Consider the following 17,609-nt stretch of genomic DNA (forward strand, 5'->3'; position numbering starts at 1 on the left):
GGAAACATCTCAGTACAGCATAGGGTTAACTTGAATCCTGTCCAAGGAGATTTTTGGTTTTTTCATTGTCACGGATCTTGATTTACCTGTACCAGCCAGAGCATGGTTCCTGAGATTAGCATGCTGGCAAAGCTGCAGAATAGCTTTACTTTGGGCTCCACAGTGATTTATTTTTAGCCTCAGTAAAAGATTTCTTTACCAGCTGCCTTCCATCTAAGGTGTATTTATAGCAAAATGAGAAAGATAACTACTCTATTAAAGAAAAGCAAACTATCTGCATTAAATACTGATGAGTCTAGCCCTCGCTGGGTAGCTAAGTTGGTTGGAGTGTTGCCCAGTACGCAAAAGTTTGAGGGTTTCATCCTTGTCAGGGTATGTACCAGGATGCACCCAACTGATGTTTGTCCCTCACATTGACGTTTCTCTCTCTCAATCTCTCTCTCTCTCCCTCCCTCTCTCCCCCACCCTCTCCCTGTCTCTCCCTCTCCATCTCCCTTCCTCTCTCTCTCTCACTCTCTCTCTCTCTTTCTCTCTCCCTCCCCCTCCCTCCCTTCCTCCCTCCCTCCCTCCCTTCCTCCCTCCCTCCCTCCCTCCATCTCCCTCTTGCTTCTTTACCACTTCCTCTAACTCTAAAATCAATCAACATATTCTTGAGTGAAGATTAAAAAAAAATACAAGTCTATTTATTGTCCTTTTGGTCATGAAAAGTAGTTATTTTATATTGAACATGTCAGTTGAACTTCGGTTACATATTTCATGATAGTTGGTATTTTGACTTATTTTTGTTCATGCATTAAAAGTATGTAAAGTAATTATTGATCAAAAGTGTACAAAGTTATTAGTGATCTTCAGAAGTGTAGTATCAAATGGAAGTGAAGGACAGAATCATTTTTCACCCAGGTAGGGAGTATTTATTAAGTATCCACTTTCTGTTTAGAACTGTGCTAGGTGCAGTGAGTGATAGAAAAAGAAGTATAAACCATGGACCAACCTCCACTGCAGTCAAGCTGGAGAGACAAGACCCACACTGAGAAAATAATAGTGAGCAGTAGATAAAGAGTCTATGGAAACTGTAGGAACCTAGAGGGAAAAAGAACTGAAGCAATTCAGGTAGGGTAGAGCATGAGCTTTATTTTAAAAGATTAGTAGAATTTAAGGGAGAGGACTTTGTTGAAGACTATAATAATGTGAAGACAAAGAAATTAGATAGGAATGGATTTAGTAATCTGTTTTGGGGCTCTGAAGAAACTGACAATATTGAAGTAAGAGAGTGCATTTTTAATATTTTGGGGGAACAGTTGGATTGGTGAGAAGGAGCAGATTATGGGGCACAATTTATGTTAGGATGAATTCGTATTTGGAATTGGTCAGATCTGTGACAGATCTGTGACAGTCGTGGCTTTGCCACAGGTAGCCTGATGACTTTGGGAAAGTTCCTTCTTTTTTTTTAATCTTTAAAATGGAAATAATAACTACTTATCTCCTACAGTTGTTTTGAGAATTATATGAGATAAAAATGCATATAAAGTTGTTAGCATAGTATCAGGTAAAATAATTGCTTAGTTAAAAAATAATTTTTTAAAAATGCCTTTGTAAATTGACTAGGACATGTCTAGCATAGTGTAGATATATAATGTAGGATAGGTCCTTTCTCCCTTCTATTTGTAGGTTAAAAAACAAAAAGGAAGAGTTTAAGCTTAATATAGTATAAACTGGTGAACACTGGTAGGTTTTCCACAAAGAAGCACCATGGGGGGAGTATTACTTAGGAAAGATTAACCCGGACCATGGTTTAGAAAGTGGGTTGAAAGTAGTAGGCCTGCAGTCAAGGAGGTAAACACAAAATAGTATTAAAATTAAGGAACAAAATCTTGAGGGTCCGGACTAGGTTGGTAACAGTGAGAATGTTGAGAAAGGTGCCCATGGATATTTTGCAGAGCAAATCAGAGGACTAGGTGAGAGTCTAGATGTTGGGATAAAGTAAAGGGGTGAACCAAGAATAGTTACCAAGGTTGTCAGGACAAACGTCATGCCCACTGTTGGAGTCAGGGGAGTGGGAATGGGGGGCTCCTTGGGAAGGAGAGGAATTTAGTTTTAAGTGTGTAGTGTTTTCACAAATAAATGAGATGAGCACAAGGTAAGGCCGCCGAGCTGGAGACAGGGCACACACGTGCAGCAGTAGGTGGAGAGGTGTGGGGGAGTCATCTGCGTAGAGAAGATGGTTCAGAATGGTGATTTGGGTGAATGAATACGTGAGTTTTCTGAGGGAGGGAATTTATACTGCTACCACGAATCACAAAGCTCAAAATATTTTACTCATTTTGGAAAGATTTAGGGGAAGAAATGAATTAAATTAATATTCTACACACATATGAATTTAATGTATAAATTAGTAGTAAAGAAGATAGCTCTGATGTGCTTCACCAGATTCCTTAAGAATTAATAATAATCTTTTACAAGGGAGAAATTACATCTTTGCTTTAGCAGTGAACCAAAATGGCATACTTGTTTTGGTTGGACAGGTATTCTTTTTTATATGAATCAAACAGGTTTTGAAATGTTATTTCAAGTTTTCTGTTATAAACAAAGATGCTCAGTGTTCTTCTAGATCTTATTAAATAGTGAAAATTGTCCTAATAGTAGTTTTTGATGATAATCCTTTTTGCTAAATTCTAGTTACAATTTATGTCAACCTGCCTAGTGCACAGATTCCACTAGCATGTACGCATGGGGATCCTGTCCTTCCTGACCAGGGGTGCTTATTTTTTTCAGGTGGTGTGACAAGGATGACCGTCTCCTTGGTGGTTATCGTTTTTGAGCTCACCGGAGGCCTGGAATATATTGTTCCCCTTATGGCCGCAGTAATGACCAGTAAATGGGTTGGAGACGCCTTTGGTAGGGAAGGCATTTATGAAGCGCACATTCGGCTAAATGGATACCCTTTCTTGGATGCAAAAGAAGAATTCACTCATACCACCCTGGCTGCTGATGTCATGAGACCTCGAAGGAATGATCCTCCCTTGGCTGTCCTGACCCAGGACAATATGACAGTGGATGACATAGAAAATATGATTAATGAAACCAGTTACAATGGCTTCCCTGTCATCATGTCAAAAGAATCTCAGAGATTAGTGGGATTTGCCCTCAGAAGAGATCTAACAATTGCAATAGGTACTTTTTAAAAAAATACACACACACACACACTTACATGTGTTGGTATGTAGGTAGGTAGACATGGATATATAATAGATTTCTGGAAGAAAGGAAACCAATAAAATTTAATTGGTTGGGTTGGTGGGAGAAGAGGTCTTATGTTCTTTAGGAAAGGAATTTATGCTTCCATGGATTGTTTTCTTGCTAAATATAGTTTTATCTTTTGACCTGGCATTATCCATTTGGAGTCAGATGCTTTTTTACCACTCTGATAAGCCTTGTTAAATTGACATTATTCTTGATTAACACGTCGTATAAGGCCATAGCAAGTGCTGGGGCTTCCGGCTAAATACACTCGTATTTAATAAAGTTGGCTTATTTAAACGCAAGTCACTGAAAATCCCATCTTCATTGGTCTGTTTCATATCAGATTCACAAGGTTTTACTTTCTTAGTTTTTGGATTTAGGTTTACAACATTGACTTCTAATACTTAAAAGTGAGAAAATCATAGAGATTTTATTTTTGGTTAAATGTCAGGTTGAAAAAGTATGGAAGTGCTATTGTATTTTGAGCTGACATTCCTGAAAATATTATTTAAAGACATTGGCCATACTATGTTATTTCTTGGAGATAAGTAAACTTTTTCTGAGGAGGAAGCAATTATGTTCCTCCAAACTTAATTTTCCCTCTTATCCAATAGTACTACAGTCTTAATGAGGAGACCAACTCCTCTCCCCTCAGCTCCCGGAGACGACAGAGAATATTTTCATCGAGCTATTGCTTTGGCACTCCGCAGTTTTTAGTAGAGGACCCTGAGCTGAAAATGTGTGGCACTTGGGGTGTCTCCAGAGGTTACTCCTGTGAGGCCGTCATCTCCCTTCCAACTTGTCCCTGTGGCCATTGCAAAAGGGGAGTAAAACATTCAATTCTGGCGCCATTCGAAGAGGGAAGACTGCACAGTGTGGATGGGGAGTGTTTCTCAAATCAAACTGAAAACTCTCAGTTTACAAGAGCTATTTATTAAAGGAAAAAAAGAAGGAGAAGGAGAAAGAAAGAGCCTACAGAGAATATCTTACTCAGTTTAGGAAAGGCTTACATCTTCCGAAGACTTTTTCAAAGACTGGCAATCCCATCATTTCAGGTTTTGATTTAAGTAATACAGTGGTTGCCAGACTGGGCAAAATATGTGGTCAGACTTGGCTGTGTTCAAGGGCTTTAGCTTCTGCGCCATCACCATGGCCAAACCTACAGTCAGAGAAGAATTCTATTGTTTAGATTCCCGTTCTTTAGGTTTTGATTGTAGCCAGGCAAAGAAACAGAAAAGATTAGGGTTTTGGAATTTCTATTGAAATTTAAAGAAAGAGGCCAGGTTTTTAGAAGAAAGTGGTAAAGTTAAGAATTAAATCCCTCTAATTTAGTGGATATATGTTTTAGTTTTGTTGCTGTCTTGAGAAATAGAATGTTGAGTTAGCAGAGAGTATTCATTTCAGGGAATAGAGGTATTTTGGATATGTGAGAGCAAGTCACATCATCAGAAGTGTTAGCCCACATGACTTTTTGAACACACCTTAAGTATTTACTCACATGTATTTGTAAAGTTTTAAGTTTTTGAATGGTAAAGTAGACCCATACACTAGGTTCTTTATATATGTATAATATATAAAATATCTTATTAAAGGACAGTTTTGAATACACACTAATTCAAAATCGAAGCATAAAGCCGACTTTTATTTTTGTACTTTCTCCGTGTCATGGATTTCCTTTTTGTTTCCATGGCCTCTGTTCTTCCTCTGTAGCTTTCTGCATCTTTGCCACTGTCTAGCATTCTTAGAGGTGGGAGTGGAAGTAGGCAGCAGAGCACACTGGAGGGGGCAGTTAACAGCCTTTGCAAATAATTGTAGTTTCAACCCACCTGTTAGTGCTCTGGACTCACCTAGAATATTAAACTCAAACATTAGAGAAGAGAAAGAACTAGCTAGTCCACAGTGGTGAAGTGCAGAGCATGGTCACAGCAAGGATGAAGCTCTCTTTAGTCCTACCTCCAGTGTAGTGTAAATTGCTGTTAGCACAGGCAGGATTATTTGATGATGGATTTCTCTAATTTGTGCGGGTTTTAAAATCTCATATTCCAAACAGGCTTCCTTATCCCTCAGAGTTGGAAAACAGCTTCAGCCCCATAAAATATATACCAATAATATTTTATTTATGTGAAGGTGATTTGTTGTTCGTGGATTCTGATTCTGTTAAATGTAAGAAATTACTATGACTGTTAGTTGATTCCTTTTTTGATTAAGGAGATAGGAAAAAATGAAGGGACCAAAAGTCATGGGAGCATTTATTTGTTTAATCTCTGAATGAGCATGTTGCCCTTAAAACAGAATACATCCTAACACATTAATTTCTGGTCTTCTCAATCTTTCAGAAAGTGCAAGAAAAAAACAAGAAGGAATCGTGGGCAGTTCCCGAGTGTGTTTTGCGCAGCACACCCCGTCTCTTCCGGCAGAGAGCCCCCGGCCCTTGAAGCTTCGCAGCATTCTTGACATGAGCCCTTTCACCGTGACCGACCACACACCCATGGAGATCGTGGTGGACATCTTCCGAAAGCTGGGTCTGAGGCAGTGCCTCGTAACTCACAATGGGTGAGTTTCATCAAAAAAAAAAGTTCACTTACCAGAACTTTTAATCCTTTTTAGTGGAATTCATACGCACTTAAGAGGAGAGAGTGTAATCAGCTCGCAGGTGGGAAAGTCTGTCTTTTACTTTGGTTGTAAAAAAAGATCAGTCAGATTGACACTTAAGAAAAAGAAAAATGTCACCCCCCACAAATGTAGTGACGTTTGTCAGGAACACTTGAGGGCTGGCAAAGCGTCGCCAGCACATAGGTGGTATGAGAGTTGTTTCCTTCCTTAGACAAGTAGTGGCCCTGCCCCGAATGAACCACTGCAGACACCTGTTTCTGTCTGTCAGGATTCCAATTTAGACTATATATTTCTAGTACAGCAGTAATTTTCTAGAAACTTGGCTATTTACTGCGTCAGCCATTATTTAACTTGTCATGTAATAAGAGAAATAATGTGTAACGAAGTGAAATTTGTAAAGTAGTTGAAAACCTCCTAGAGCAAATGCTTTGTTTCCTCCTTTCTTCCTTCTCACAAACCTTTTACGTAAACTGCTAATGACAAAGACTGTGTATTTGAAGTGTGTACATTGATTACTTTTTGCCTTATACACATGAACTGCCAGCATCTCTCGAGGACAGGAACATAGGACGGTTTGGCTGGGCAGGCGCCGCAGGGATTGTGGAGAGGAGCACATGGGGTGCCAGGTGCCGTGGCAGACGCGCTCCTTCAGCCCACTGCTCCCTCTGTTCCTGACGCGGGATTTGCTTCCAGGCCCCTTCTCTAGTCCCCTTTCTCCCATTATATTACTGTTTCTAGATGAAGTACTTAACATTGTTTTACCTGAAGGCTGAAAGGGTCAGAAAGAGTCAAAATGAGAAACGAAGGATTATGGGTAAACTGCAGGCACAGTATGAATTGGAATGCTGGACAGTTAAGAGCATCACAGCAGGTTTTTTAAAACATCATTTCGTGCAGAACACACAACTCCTATCTAGAGGAAGGAGGAAGAAGGACCAAAAAGAAAGAACATTTGTTTACTGAACACCTTCTTCATGTTTCTCATTTAACTTTGCAGCCCTTCTGCAAAGCAGGTGGCGATATCCCAAGTTGTAGATGTAGTAAATGAGCTCCAAGAGGCTTAATAACTTGCCTAGTCACGTGTTAAACAAGTCAGAGATCAGGGAATAAAGTAGCTTTAAAAACCAGTCTCTTGCTGTCATTTTACCTGTAATTGACTGATGGAATATATCTTCCTTCTCTGTGATTTCTTAAACTACTATTGTTTTCTTAGACAATATATTAGACTGTATTGTGTTAGGAAGAGAAATAAAAGCTAGAGAATTAGATCCATGTTTAACGTTTTTGCTAACCAGTGAAAATAACTCTAGGTAATATGAAATAAATCATTACAGAGATAAAGGTCTTGATTAAGGGCAGGGAGGTCATAATTATTAAATACCACAAGTATTGATTGTAGAAGAGATGTATATGGTAAAATAACTTTTTTCTTTAATGTTGTTTAACTTTAAAAATAATGGTACTCAACTTCACTGATTAAAAACTTAATGAAAACATGTTAAATGGAGTAAGTTTTCATAAAGATTTATTGGTTCTTGGGCCTTTTTAATTATAAATGGCTCAATTGGAAGCTAAGATGACTTGTTACAAACTTTTACTTGCTTTAAGTGGTTCTCCATGCCTGGAGTGGTTTGTCCTTTTATGTCCTACCAAATAAATATACTATCATTCTCTAGTCATGATTAATTAACTGACCAAAAAGCTATATGGGTTAATTACTGTATTTCCCATTGCTGATTAATTCTTAGGGTTTTGGCAGCACAGACATTGGAAAGGAAAATATTTAGAAGAAAGTGTGAAAATAATGAAGTAGAGGAAAAGGGAGAATAGTTAATTAAAATCTTGTGATACTTCCTTTTTATAAGAAAGCTTGTGGTGAGGGGTGGCTTTTTCTGAAAGAGTATGTTTAATTGCATTGATTATACTTCCCTTATTTCTGTCCTTTAAGAAACATTGATAGATATAAAAAGAGAAGAGATTATTCAGGGTGGTGGCTCTTGAGACATTTTCCTTGAAATATGTAAGAAAGTAGAGTGTTCTTACCTACATTTAAATGATTTAACCCAGAAAAGAAGTTAATCTTCGGGTTTTTGGTGTGGACTGTGACGTTCCAGACAGTTGCTTACACTGGGTCCTCAGAAGCGGAACCTAATTCTTTGGCGGAGGAGACAAAACCAATCTGGAGCCTTGGGTGTAAGGAGAAAAGGAGAGCAGAGAGATGGGGGGAGGTGTGTCTGTGGAGATGCTGTTATAGATGTCCCCGCATTTTTATTTTAATTAGCAGAGTTTCTCAGGGTCTTTTAGTCTTGGTGGAAGTAGCAGGATAGTTACTAGGATTGTTCCAAAAGAGTGTTTTGACCATATAAACTAGTAAAATATTGGATTAAATACATCTGAGGTTTATTTACTAAGAAACTTCTTAGAACTTATAAAATGTTGATATTATTTGATTCTCAGATGGAATAATAGAAACATAGTTTTCCAAACTTACTCTAATAGCAAACCTTCTTTTGAAGGAGGGAAGGGGGCAGAACTCGAGTGACTGCTGTTGGAACGTACTTTGGGAAGATGTCGGGTCATGCTCTGTTAACTCTCCCATCATTGTTTGGTAGCCCACAAGGAAACAGTAAATTAGTCTGCATGAGTCACATTTTTGCATCGATTTTCTTTACACTTCCTGAAATTCACAAAGCAGCACTGAACCTGGCCTGATCATTCTCAAATCACTCTTCTCCATTAACCAAAGAGAGGAAATATGTTATCCTCCTTTTTAGGGCTGTTACTTTGTAAATATAAACACTGCTTTGTAAATCTCTAAATTTGCCATTTGGTCCTTAAAAATTGTAATTTTTTCTCATTTGTGTACCTTATGATTTGGCAGAGCTTACTAATTTATTAACTGAAATTAATTATTGTACATAATTGGCTAGAAAAAGTGAATAAGAATTAGACTGGAATTATTTTAATTGTCAAGATTTTCACATTTCCTGACTTCAAGTATAAATTTAAGTGAATTGATGTTTTTTTTTGTTGTTTTTTATTTGACCTCAAACATTTAGTCAGGAGAACATCTGCTGAATGATTGAGTGCTTATATTTTATGTAATGCAGTGTCCCAGCTTTTTTGGAGAAAGGACTTGCTCCTGTGCTCTGAGAACTTTTCAGTTCATCTTTGTTCTCAGTGATCTGTATATTGTGTTTAAAAAACAGTGGTAGCTCAGTTGGTTAGAACGTTGTCCCGAAACACCAAGGTTTCGTCTTTGATCCCCCGTCAGGACACACACACGAATCAGCCAATGAATGCATCAGTAAGTGGAGCAAGAAATACAGATGTTTCTATTTCTCTCTCTCTGTCTCTCGCTCTCTTTTTCATTCTCGCTGTCTCTTCTCTCTTTTCTCTCTCCCCCTTGCCCCTCTTCCTCTCCCTTCTTCTCTCTGTAAAATCAATAAATTAAACAAGAATAATGAAAAAACATTAGCAGAGAACCTATTTATGCCTTTTTCATTCCCCACCTTCCCTGCTTCCCCACCTCCACACCCAGGCATCACCTGAAGTAATGATTTGACAACTGACACATCTGTAGGGCCAGGCCACTTTGACTAAGTGAAGTCCCCTGGTGACCCCTGGAAGAAGTCAGAATGTTCAAAGACAGTTTAGTAGTAAAATGGACTTAACCTGGTCACCAGGGAGATGTGTTCAGTTACTCTGAAGGACATTCTGGATGGGCTTCCAGAATTTAACGATTAAAAGCTTTCTAAGGTTTTTGACATTCACTGTCTAAATTGCCATATATTGTAGTTGAACTCATTGACTCTCACTAGAAAATCAGTAACCAGTATTTCGTTTTAATAATTAAAAGTTTAATTATATTTAAGTATCCTCGTGAGAATTTATGTCCATTATTTTGCTCGATGTCATAATAATGATACATTAACTGAGAAATAATCATTTAAAGAAAAAAATGCATAAAGTAAAAGTCACTTTGACCCCTAATCTTAAATATGTTTTATTAGGCTATTTTAAGAAGTAGCATTCCACAGGTCCTAAAAATTAGGGGGTGTTTTTATTGGTCAGCACTATTTGTTTGGTGCGCATTCCCTTTAATTTGAATTCCACATATTACTAAAATCCCAGGGATTGCTTGAAGCTCTTCATAGGCAATAAAGGCTCAGACTCCTCCTACCTTTTCATTGCTGCGGTAGATCACATAATAGCTGCGGCACTGTGGCATTTTAGATAACAGAAAAGTAATTTCTTCAAAGGAAGGAACACTGAAAAGTGAAACTAAAATTTCATAATTTTATAGTTGTGTGTTAATATTATTTGGACTTTTCTTTGTAGTCATTTTCACTGGGAACCTTTTATCATTTTTATTTTCAATTTAAAAAGGAAAGCAACCCACCAATATTTAAAAATAGTATCATGTCACTTTTGAAAGTCAGTAGAATTTATGCAAATGGCACTGGGGATTTTAAATCATTTTTGTTTATATTTTTCTAAAGTTCATTTAAAAGCATTCTTATGGTTCATGCTCTTATTTTTTCCTCTCATTATCATTGTGATTGGAACCTCTTTTAATTTAATTTCTCACAGTTATTAGCATAACATGATCTGTTTCAGGATTGTCTTGGGGATCATCACAAAGAAGAACATATTAGAGCATCTCGAGCAACTAAAGCAGCACGTCGAACCCCTGGTGATTAGATATATCAGATCTGCTCACAGGCACCTTAGAAGTCAGGAAGCATGAAACTTGTGAACTGTCAGTTCTTTCTGTCCCAGATACCTGCCGATCAAAAAATCCTACATGCTGCCAATCACATTTACATCTCGTAAAATATGTCTGTAAGATACATTTAAATGTGTGAATCCCACTCATGGGAAGTAACAAAAGTTAACATGGCACCAGAATCATTAGTTGCAGTTTAAGGACTGTAAAGAGTTGGTGGTTGCTTGAATATCATTGGACATTTTTAAAGTAACACAATATATCTGTCTACCTTAGCGGTCACACTAGTCTCAGGACGCCGGACTGGTTAAAAATGCATACCTCATCACCCCAAATCCCCCCCTTTTTTAAATAAAAAATGTTTCCTGATGTTGTGATAAATCTAAGCTCATAAATCATTTTAACCGAGCTTAGCAATGTTAGAACTGCTGACAGTTAAATGGATTTTTTTATGCGCACACTAACTAGAGCAGAATGTGTACGTGTGTGTATACGTGTGTGTGTGTGTGTGTGTATGATCATAGCATTAGTTCTTTTTTGCTGTACCCTCCGTGCCTCCCATACTGTCCAAGGCAGTGATGTGTGCCCTGCCATTCCATTAGTGAGGTGTACCTAGAAGAGTGTGTGCCCCCGTGCATGATGCTTCTAGAATGCTGTAAGCAGCTTTTAGGGTCAGGTGCCTTGGCTTTGACTGGCTCTATGTCCTAGTGGTTTAATGACTGAAGATACATTTTGAATTATTATTTTACCTTATAACCTAAAAATTGTCTGGCTTTAGCAATTGATACTTGAAATTATTTTGCCTTGCAATTGTCATACCTATATAAAACTTGTCCCAGTTTGGTTGAAACACAGCTGATTATGTATTCCTGTTGTATGCTAATATTTCACAAGTTATTCATGCATCCTTTTAAAAAACTACTAACCAGAATAATAAGTAGCTACTCATTCATTCTGCTTTGTGCTTCACTTATTATAATATTTTAGGACTGCTTCTTGATTTTTCATCTATCTTTTAATGTAAGCATTAACAGTTACTAAGCCTTTCATAAAAGCACTGTATCTTAACTTTTTTGGTCAAAATCAAAAAAGGAAAACATTGATGAATGTACTAGAAACTTGTGTTGTCTTACAGAATTATTCTTGGAGCTCTGAAGTTTGTGATTGAAGTCCTGTGTTGACTGTTTTATCTCAATTGTATGTGCTTTCATGAAGACTGCATACAACTGAGCAGTCTCTATGTTTTTAAAGTTAGTTTTGGTTTTTTAAAAAAGTGGAATATTGAGGGGATTTGGTCATCAGATACTTTACTGCTTTCTTGGTGTGATGGAAATGAATATTCCTCTTCAAATGGGACCCGTATCATTTCTTGCTCACACATCCATTTTTTTGTTACTTTTTTGTTGGCATACATTAATCAAAATAGCTCTACTTCAATGAGAGTCTCAGTGGAAAGGACATTGTACTATTAGTGACCATACTACTTTATCAAAGGATGGTTGCTGGATAATTTGATTGTCTTTACCAGTAAAATGCTTTTTGAAAATAAAAAATCAGGCTGCTTGCTTTGCTTTTTTGCTGTCAACAAAAAGGATTTAGCTCTAAGTGTTGTTTCTCCTTTTCTTTTCCCTTTTATTTTAATGGCTGTCTTCTGTTTATCCCTTTCAGGCGCCTCCTTGGCATTATAACAAAAAAAGATATCCTCCGTCATATGGCCCAGACGGCAAACCAAGACCCCGCCTCAGTAATGTTCAACTGAATCTCGTGGATGAGGAGAGAGAGGAGGCAGAAGAGGAAGTTCGTTTGTTGAATAGCACAACTCTGTAACCCGAGGGAGTCATCTACTTACAGATCTCCTTTAAACAAACAAACAAACAAAAAGGAGATATAAAAGCCAGGCTTTTGCAACATGTTTTGCAAACAGTGCTGCTGGAATAAAGGAATTGTTTGAGGAGGGAAAGGAGAGAGAAAGAAATGAGTGAGGTAGAGCAGCCCACCCACTCCTGTGGTTCTGCAGGGGATGCATTTTCTGCTGAGGACGTACCCGGAGAGGGCAGCTTGAGCCCCAGCGGAGAGGACCCTGGAGCCCAGCTCCGAGCACCTGGCCTGTTACTACAACATCGCAAAGACACGAAATCAGTCCCTGTTCCTGGAGGGATAACTTCGAATTGAGCCATCTGTAAGACTGCAGGTCTTGCCCTTTTTTTTTAATCAAAACTGTTCTGTTTAATTCATGAATTGTATAGTTAAGCATTACCTTTCTACATTCCAGAAGAGCTCTCGTCCCCCTCCCTCCATCCCCCCCCTCGCTCTCGCTCGCTCTCTCTGTAACAAAGCCTCTTTAAATCGGTGTACCCTTTGAAGCAGTCCTTTCTCATATTGAGATGTACTGTGATTTTACTGAGGTTTCATCACAAGAAGGGAGTGTTTCTTGTGCCACTAGCCCTGTTGTGGGTACCGTCACTGAGTGCTTGGAGCGGTCACGTGCGTGCACCTCTGTGGTCAGCCAAGGTCGACCAAAGGGAACTCTCCAGTGCAGCGTGAACGAGATCCCTCAGCTCGTGTGCCACGTGGTTCCGAATCCACAACAAAACGTGACTTGTACGTGTAAAGTTTTCTTTTTGTTTTTTTCCTCTCAGACTTCATGGGTAACGTGACCTGGTCTTACGCACGTTTTCTGTCTGGGAAACTGCTATGATATGCAAGTGCTGTGTAGCATAAGGAAGCAAAGTGCTGCTGCTCTGACGGGGAAGAGAAGGCGATGTCCTGTCTAGCTGTACCTGGTATTAATTGCATGTCGAAACACTGGAATTCTTTTTTCTTGAAATAAGATCAGTCATTTTTTTCTTTCCTCAAGATATTTTACTGCTGACACTGAAGAAATGTAATTCATAACTTGCACTAAATGTATATTTCTTCTCCTAAAAATTTACCATTCTTATTTATATTTTTATGGATTAAAATTTATAAAATACAGATCAGTTAATATTTCACTTAAGTAATTTTACCTTTTTAATGCAATTTTTATAGACTAATTCAGATTTACAAACACGGAGATACGAACAAAGTTTACAGTGGGAACAAGGGTGCACGAGAGGTGGTGGTGGCTTCTCTCCGACCCAGTGTGTACATAACCCTTTCTCTGGTCTTCGCTGCCGCCCTCCGCCCTGTTCATTCTGACCTATTAACTGGAGAGTGGAAACACTACACATCACTTTGCCGATTAAAATCAAATGTTAAATAGTGTTTACCTTTTTAAAAAAAAAATCAAGTGGAAATGATAAAATTGCAAAGGTAACAGTTAAAATCATAATCTAAACACAAGCTTTGAATCTTTGGGTATGTCGCATCCGGAAGTGTTCTGTTCAGTGATGTTTTGACTAGCCACAGTGCACATTTTTGCAGGATGAATCGAAAAGGTACTGGGGTGTTTTGGGGGGTTTTGTGTTTGGAAATGTCTGTCTTAATCATGATCTTAATTCACTATCGGCAAAGGCAGTTTTACTTGAAGGACTGGCCTAAATATTCTGTGATTATGCATTCTGGGTCGGAAAGTGAAATTTTTGCAGACAGACATTTTCTGAAACAACTGGCAGTGAGCTGCTCTTTGGAAATGTCTCTTCCTAGCTTTTAATAATAATAATAGAGCTGTAAGATCTTGAAGATTTATAAGATCATGAAGCCATATTAGAATAACAGTTGAAAGTTGAGCAAAATTTTAGCAGTTTTGTGAAACATGCTTAGTTTTGCTATCTGCCTAAAGTTAGTATTTTCTCCAAGACATTCCCCACTTTGGCAGACTTCAGGTTTCCTTAGTGGCCTTTCCGAGTTATTTGACCATCCAGAGTGGAATAACCTCTAAACGGTAGTCCCGTGTATCTTATCTCCAGTTTGTCTGAGTGCATTTGCAGCGTGCAAGGCACCGCTAGAGCGGGAACCCCGCAGGACTGGCTACTGAGTAACGTGCTTGTCCTGAGTTACAAGTCTTCGAAGGAGAGACGAGCTTCTTTGCAGATAGCTTCATAACATTCAACTTCACATGGATTTCTTTTTTCATGTTTTCTTTTTTGATTTTAGGACCTCCTTTCATTGCCCATCCTGCTTCAGAGACTGACATTTCAGGGTGGATAGTAATTTTCTTCTTGATTTGTTTCTACCCTGATGTGTCTTACAGCTGAAATACAGGAAAAGTGCCATATTTTTATGCATTCAGTGGTTTTCTTTGGTATTCTGATCTGTTCCATTTTCCTTTTCGATATGTTGAGGTGTGTCTGCTTTTTAACCAGACCATGAATAGCGGAGACCATGAAATATGTGTGCCTAGCTGATTGGCAAATTAATTGACCGACAGAGTAAGTGGAGCGCCTTATTTGAGTACCCTTTTTGAGAAGGTATGATGAGAATGGGCCAGGCTGTCAGCATCTCTTCTCAATAATTGTTTTCAGTTTGGTTCATGAAGAATGCTTAGTTTGTTAATCTGTGATGTTGCCTAGAGCTGTATTTATCTGTTTTCATTTATACTAGTGTAGTAAAGCTGCATATCATTACAGTAAAAGTGATTACTGTGATGAGTTAATCAGAATATCTATTAAAATCTATATGACAATTTGTGGTTTGGCCTTTAATTATATCTGTAACAGTCCTCCCACTTTACTGCTCTAAGCAGTAAGTAGCTGGCCAATAGCTGGCAATGCAGCCTCGAAGGGTGGTATGTGTGAAGCCATTTCTGCACTCGGCGAGCAAGGAGCCACGGCACAGCAGATGCTGGATCGAACAGCAAGATATATATTCAATACACAGTAGCAGCCGTGTGGAGCCTCCACGGCAGTGAAAGTTGCAGGTATACTGAAAGATTTCATTTCAGTTTACTTTCAAAACCATGGTTTTTAAACTTTTTTTTTTAAAGAAATATTATTTGCATGAAGAGAAAACATGTAAATGATTTACATTTTAAATTTTACCTTGGAAATTTGCTAATAGAGATGCCTAAAAGGAGGTGGTAACATTTGAATTGGTAAAAGATTTCAGTAGTCTTCTAATACTAAACTTTTAGTAAAGGGAACACTTTTCTAAAAATTCAAGGATAGATCTTTTATCATTCATTCCCTTTGCTCATTCACTAAGAATTTATTGAACACTTACTGTGTACTAGGCACTATTCTATGTTCTCGAAGCTTACATTCCAGCAGGGAAAGAGACACATACATATGTCAGATGGTGATAAATACCATGAACTCAGTGGAATTTAAAAAATGATTCCTATGTGCCGCACGGTGTTATAGGCATGAATAAGTCAGAATTCTCTTGGAGAAAAGTAATGGGGAGGATGCTGTTTTTGTAGAGAGTGATGGAGGAAGGCCGTGGGGATAAGGTGACTTTTGAGCAGATACCGGGAGAGTGAGGGGATGATACAGCTGTCCATGAGAAGACCGTCCCCAGAAGAGGAAACACAGCAGAGACCCTGCAGTGTGGGATGTGCCCCACAGGCACAGGGAAGACTTAAGTAGGTCAGTGTGGCTGGAAGGAGAAGGAGCATAGGATGAAGAGGTTGGGTGTGTAGGAATGTGGCTTTTATTCTGAATAAAATGCGAAGCCAGTGAGGCAGAAAGTGACATGATCTCTCTGGCTGCTTCGCTGGGAATTAGGGGACAGGGGTGGAAGCTGCATGACCAGCTAGGAGGCTCTTAGAATAATCAAGGGAAGCCGTGATAGAGGTGGAACCCGATGAGCTGGTGGTGGCGGTTAGTGGTGGGATCGCGGCCATGGTGAAGGTGGAGTAGACAGGGCGTGCTGAGGGATTGCACATGGAGCGCTGAGACGAGGAGTGCAGGACGTCCCCACGGTTTTGGCCGGAGTACGGAGCCATGGAATGGCCACCGACTGAAGTGGGGAAGACATCACGGGTAGATTCGGGGATGTGTATGGAGGAATTTTGGTTTCCAACATCGTTTTAAATGACGTTTAGGCTTCCACATGGGGGTGTCAAGTAGTCAGTTGTTTATATGAAACTCAGGCCCCAGTGAAAAACCCTCTAGTGTAGCGTGAGAGGTCTCAACACTGTGGGAGGGGCCCTGGGACAAGATGAGACACCCTGGGGTTAAGTGGACAGAAGCAGATCGAGCACTGATGCGTCTGCATGTTCGGATTGGAGATGCGGAGCCAGCAGAAGATGGAGCAGCCAGGGAGGGAGGGTGGGGAGTTGTACCATCTAGACTAGGGTAGTCCCCTAAGCCCGATGAGCAGTGGTTTTAAGGAGGACCAGTTGTCAGGTGTCGCTGACCTGAAAGGTGAATGAGGACTGAAAGTTGGCCAGTGTGACGAGTGTGACCAAAGCAGTTTCAGTGGGGTCATGCGGCAGTCTGGTTGGAGGAGGTTTGCCAGAGATTGGGAGGAATCAAAGGCAGGCATTACAGTTCTCCCCGAGTTTTCAGAAAGGGGATGAGCAATAAAGTGTTTTAAGATGCAGGACATCCGAGCTTTTGTTGGTGTGAATGTGTGAGAGGGAAAATTGATGGTCTCGGAGAGGTCCCTGAGTAGGGAAAAGGGATGGCGCCCAGGCACATAGCGGTTCTTAGCAACAGTCCTAGGAATGAGCAGTGGGGAGTTAGCATGGAGAGATTGCGTGGGCGTAGATTGCTTGCTATACACTGAAGGTGGAGGTGTTGCGTGTTTGAGGAAAGACGTGAAGCAGGATTGATGGGCAGCTGCATGACCAACTTGAGGTTCAAATGAGACCATCCTTAGGTGTTTTTTCCCTCCAGCCATGTATACAGTCAAAGGTTTGGTACTGAGGGGGCTACACACTCCTAACTGGAGGTGAGGCATGCTACTCAATTAACCATCCTGACTGCAAGTGTTTCCTTTTAATAGTCCACTTACTCCTTCTACCAAAAAAAAGTTATCTCCTAACATCTGTTTAAGGACACGGCTCACAGGGTACGTAACTGGAAACTGTTCAGTAGAAGTTCTTCGGGTAAGTCGTCAGTCTTCACAAGGTGGGCACTCAGCTAGGTGACTTGAACTTCAC

The 17,609-nt window shown here is 39.5% G+C and overlaps 1 protein-coding gene across 4 annotated transcripts in view; it reads left to right on the forward strand.

Moving 5' to 3' along the window:
• Nucleotides 1-15,188, forward strand: part of CLCN3 (chloride voltage-gated channel 3) — a 68,110-nt gene extending 52,922 nt beyond the window's left edge. For 2 of the 4 annotated variants that reach the window (XM_024568558.3, XM_053912139.2), the window contains 4 exons: nt 2,773-3,171; nt 5,577-5,793; nt 10,474-10,549; nt 12,251-15,188. In XM_024568558.3, coding sequence (XP_024424326.2) covers nt 2,773-3,171; nt 5,577-5,793; nt 10,474-10,549; nt 12,251-12,409 — 851 coding nt within the window. In that variant the 3' untranslated portion in view covers nt 12,410-15,188. The remainder of the gene's footprint in view (nt 1-2,772; nt 3,172-5,576; nt 5,794-10,473; nt 10,550-12,250) is intronic. The other 2 variants (XM_024568555.3, XM_024568557.4) reach the window with 1 other exon arrangement.
• The last annotated feature ends 2,421 nt before the right edge of the window (nt 15,189-17,609 follow it).

The sequence above is a fragment of the Desmodus rotundus genome, chromosome 9 (genome assembly GCF_022682495.2).
Source record: "Desmodus rotundus isolate HL8 chromosome 9, HLdesRot8A.1, whole genome shotgun sequence".
NCBI lineage: Eukaryota > Metazoa > Chordata > Mammalia > Chiroptera > Phyllostomidae > Desmodus > Desmodus rotundus.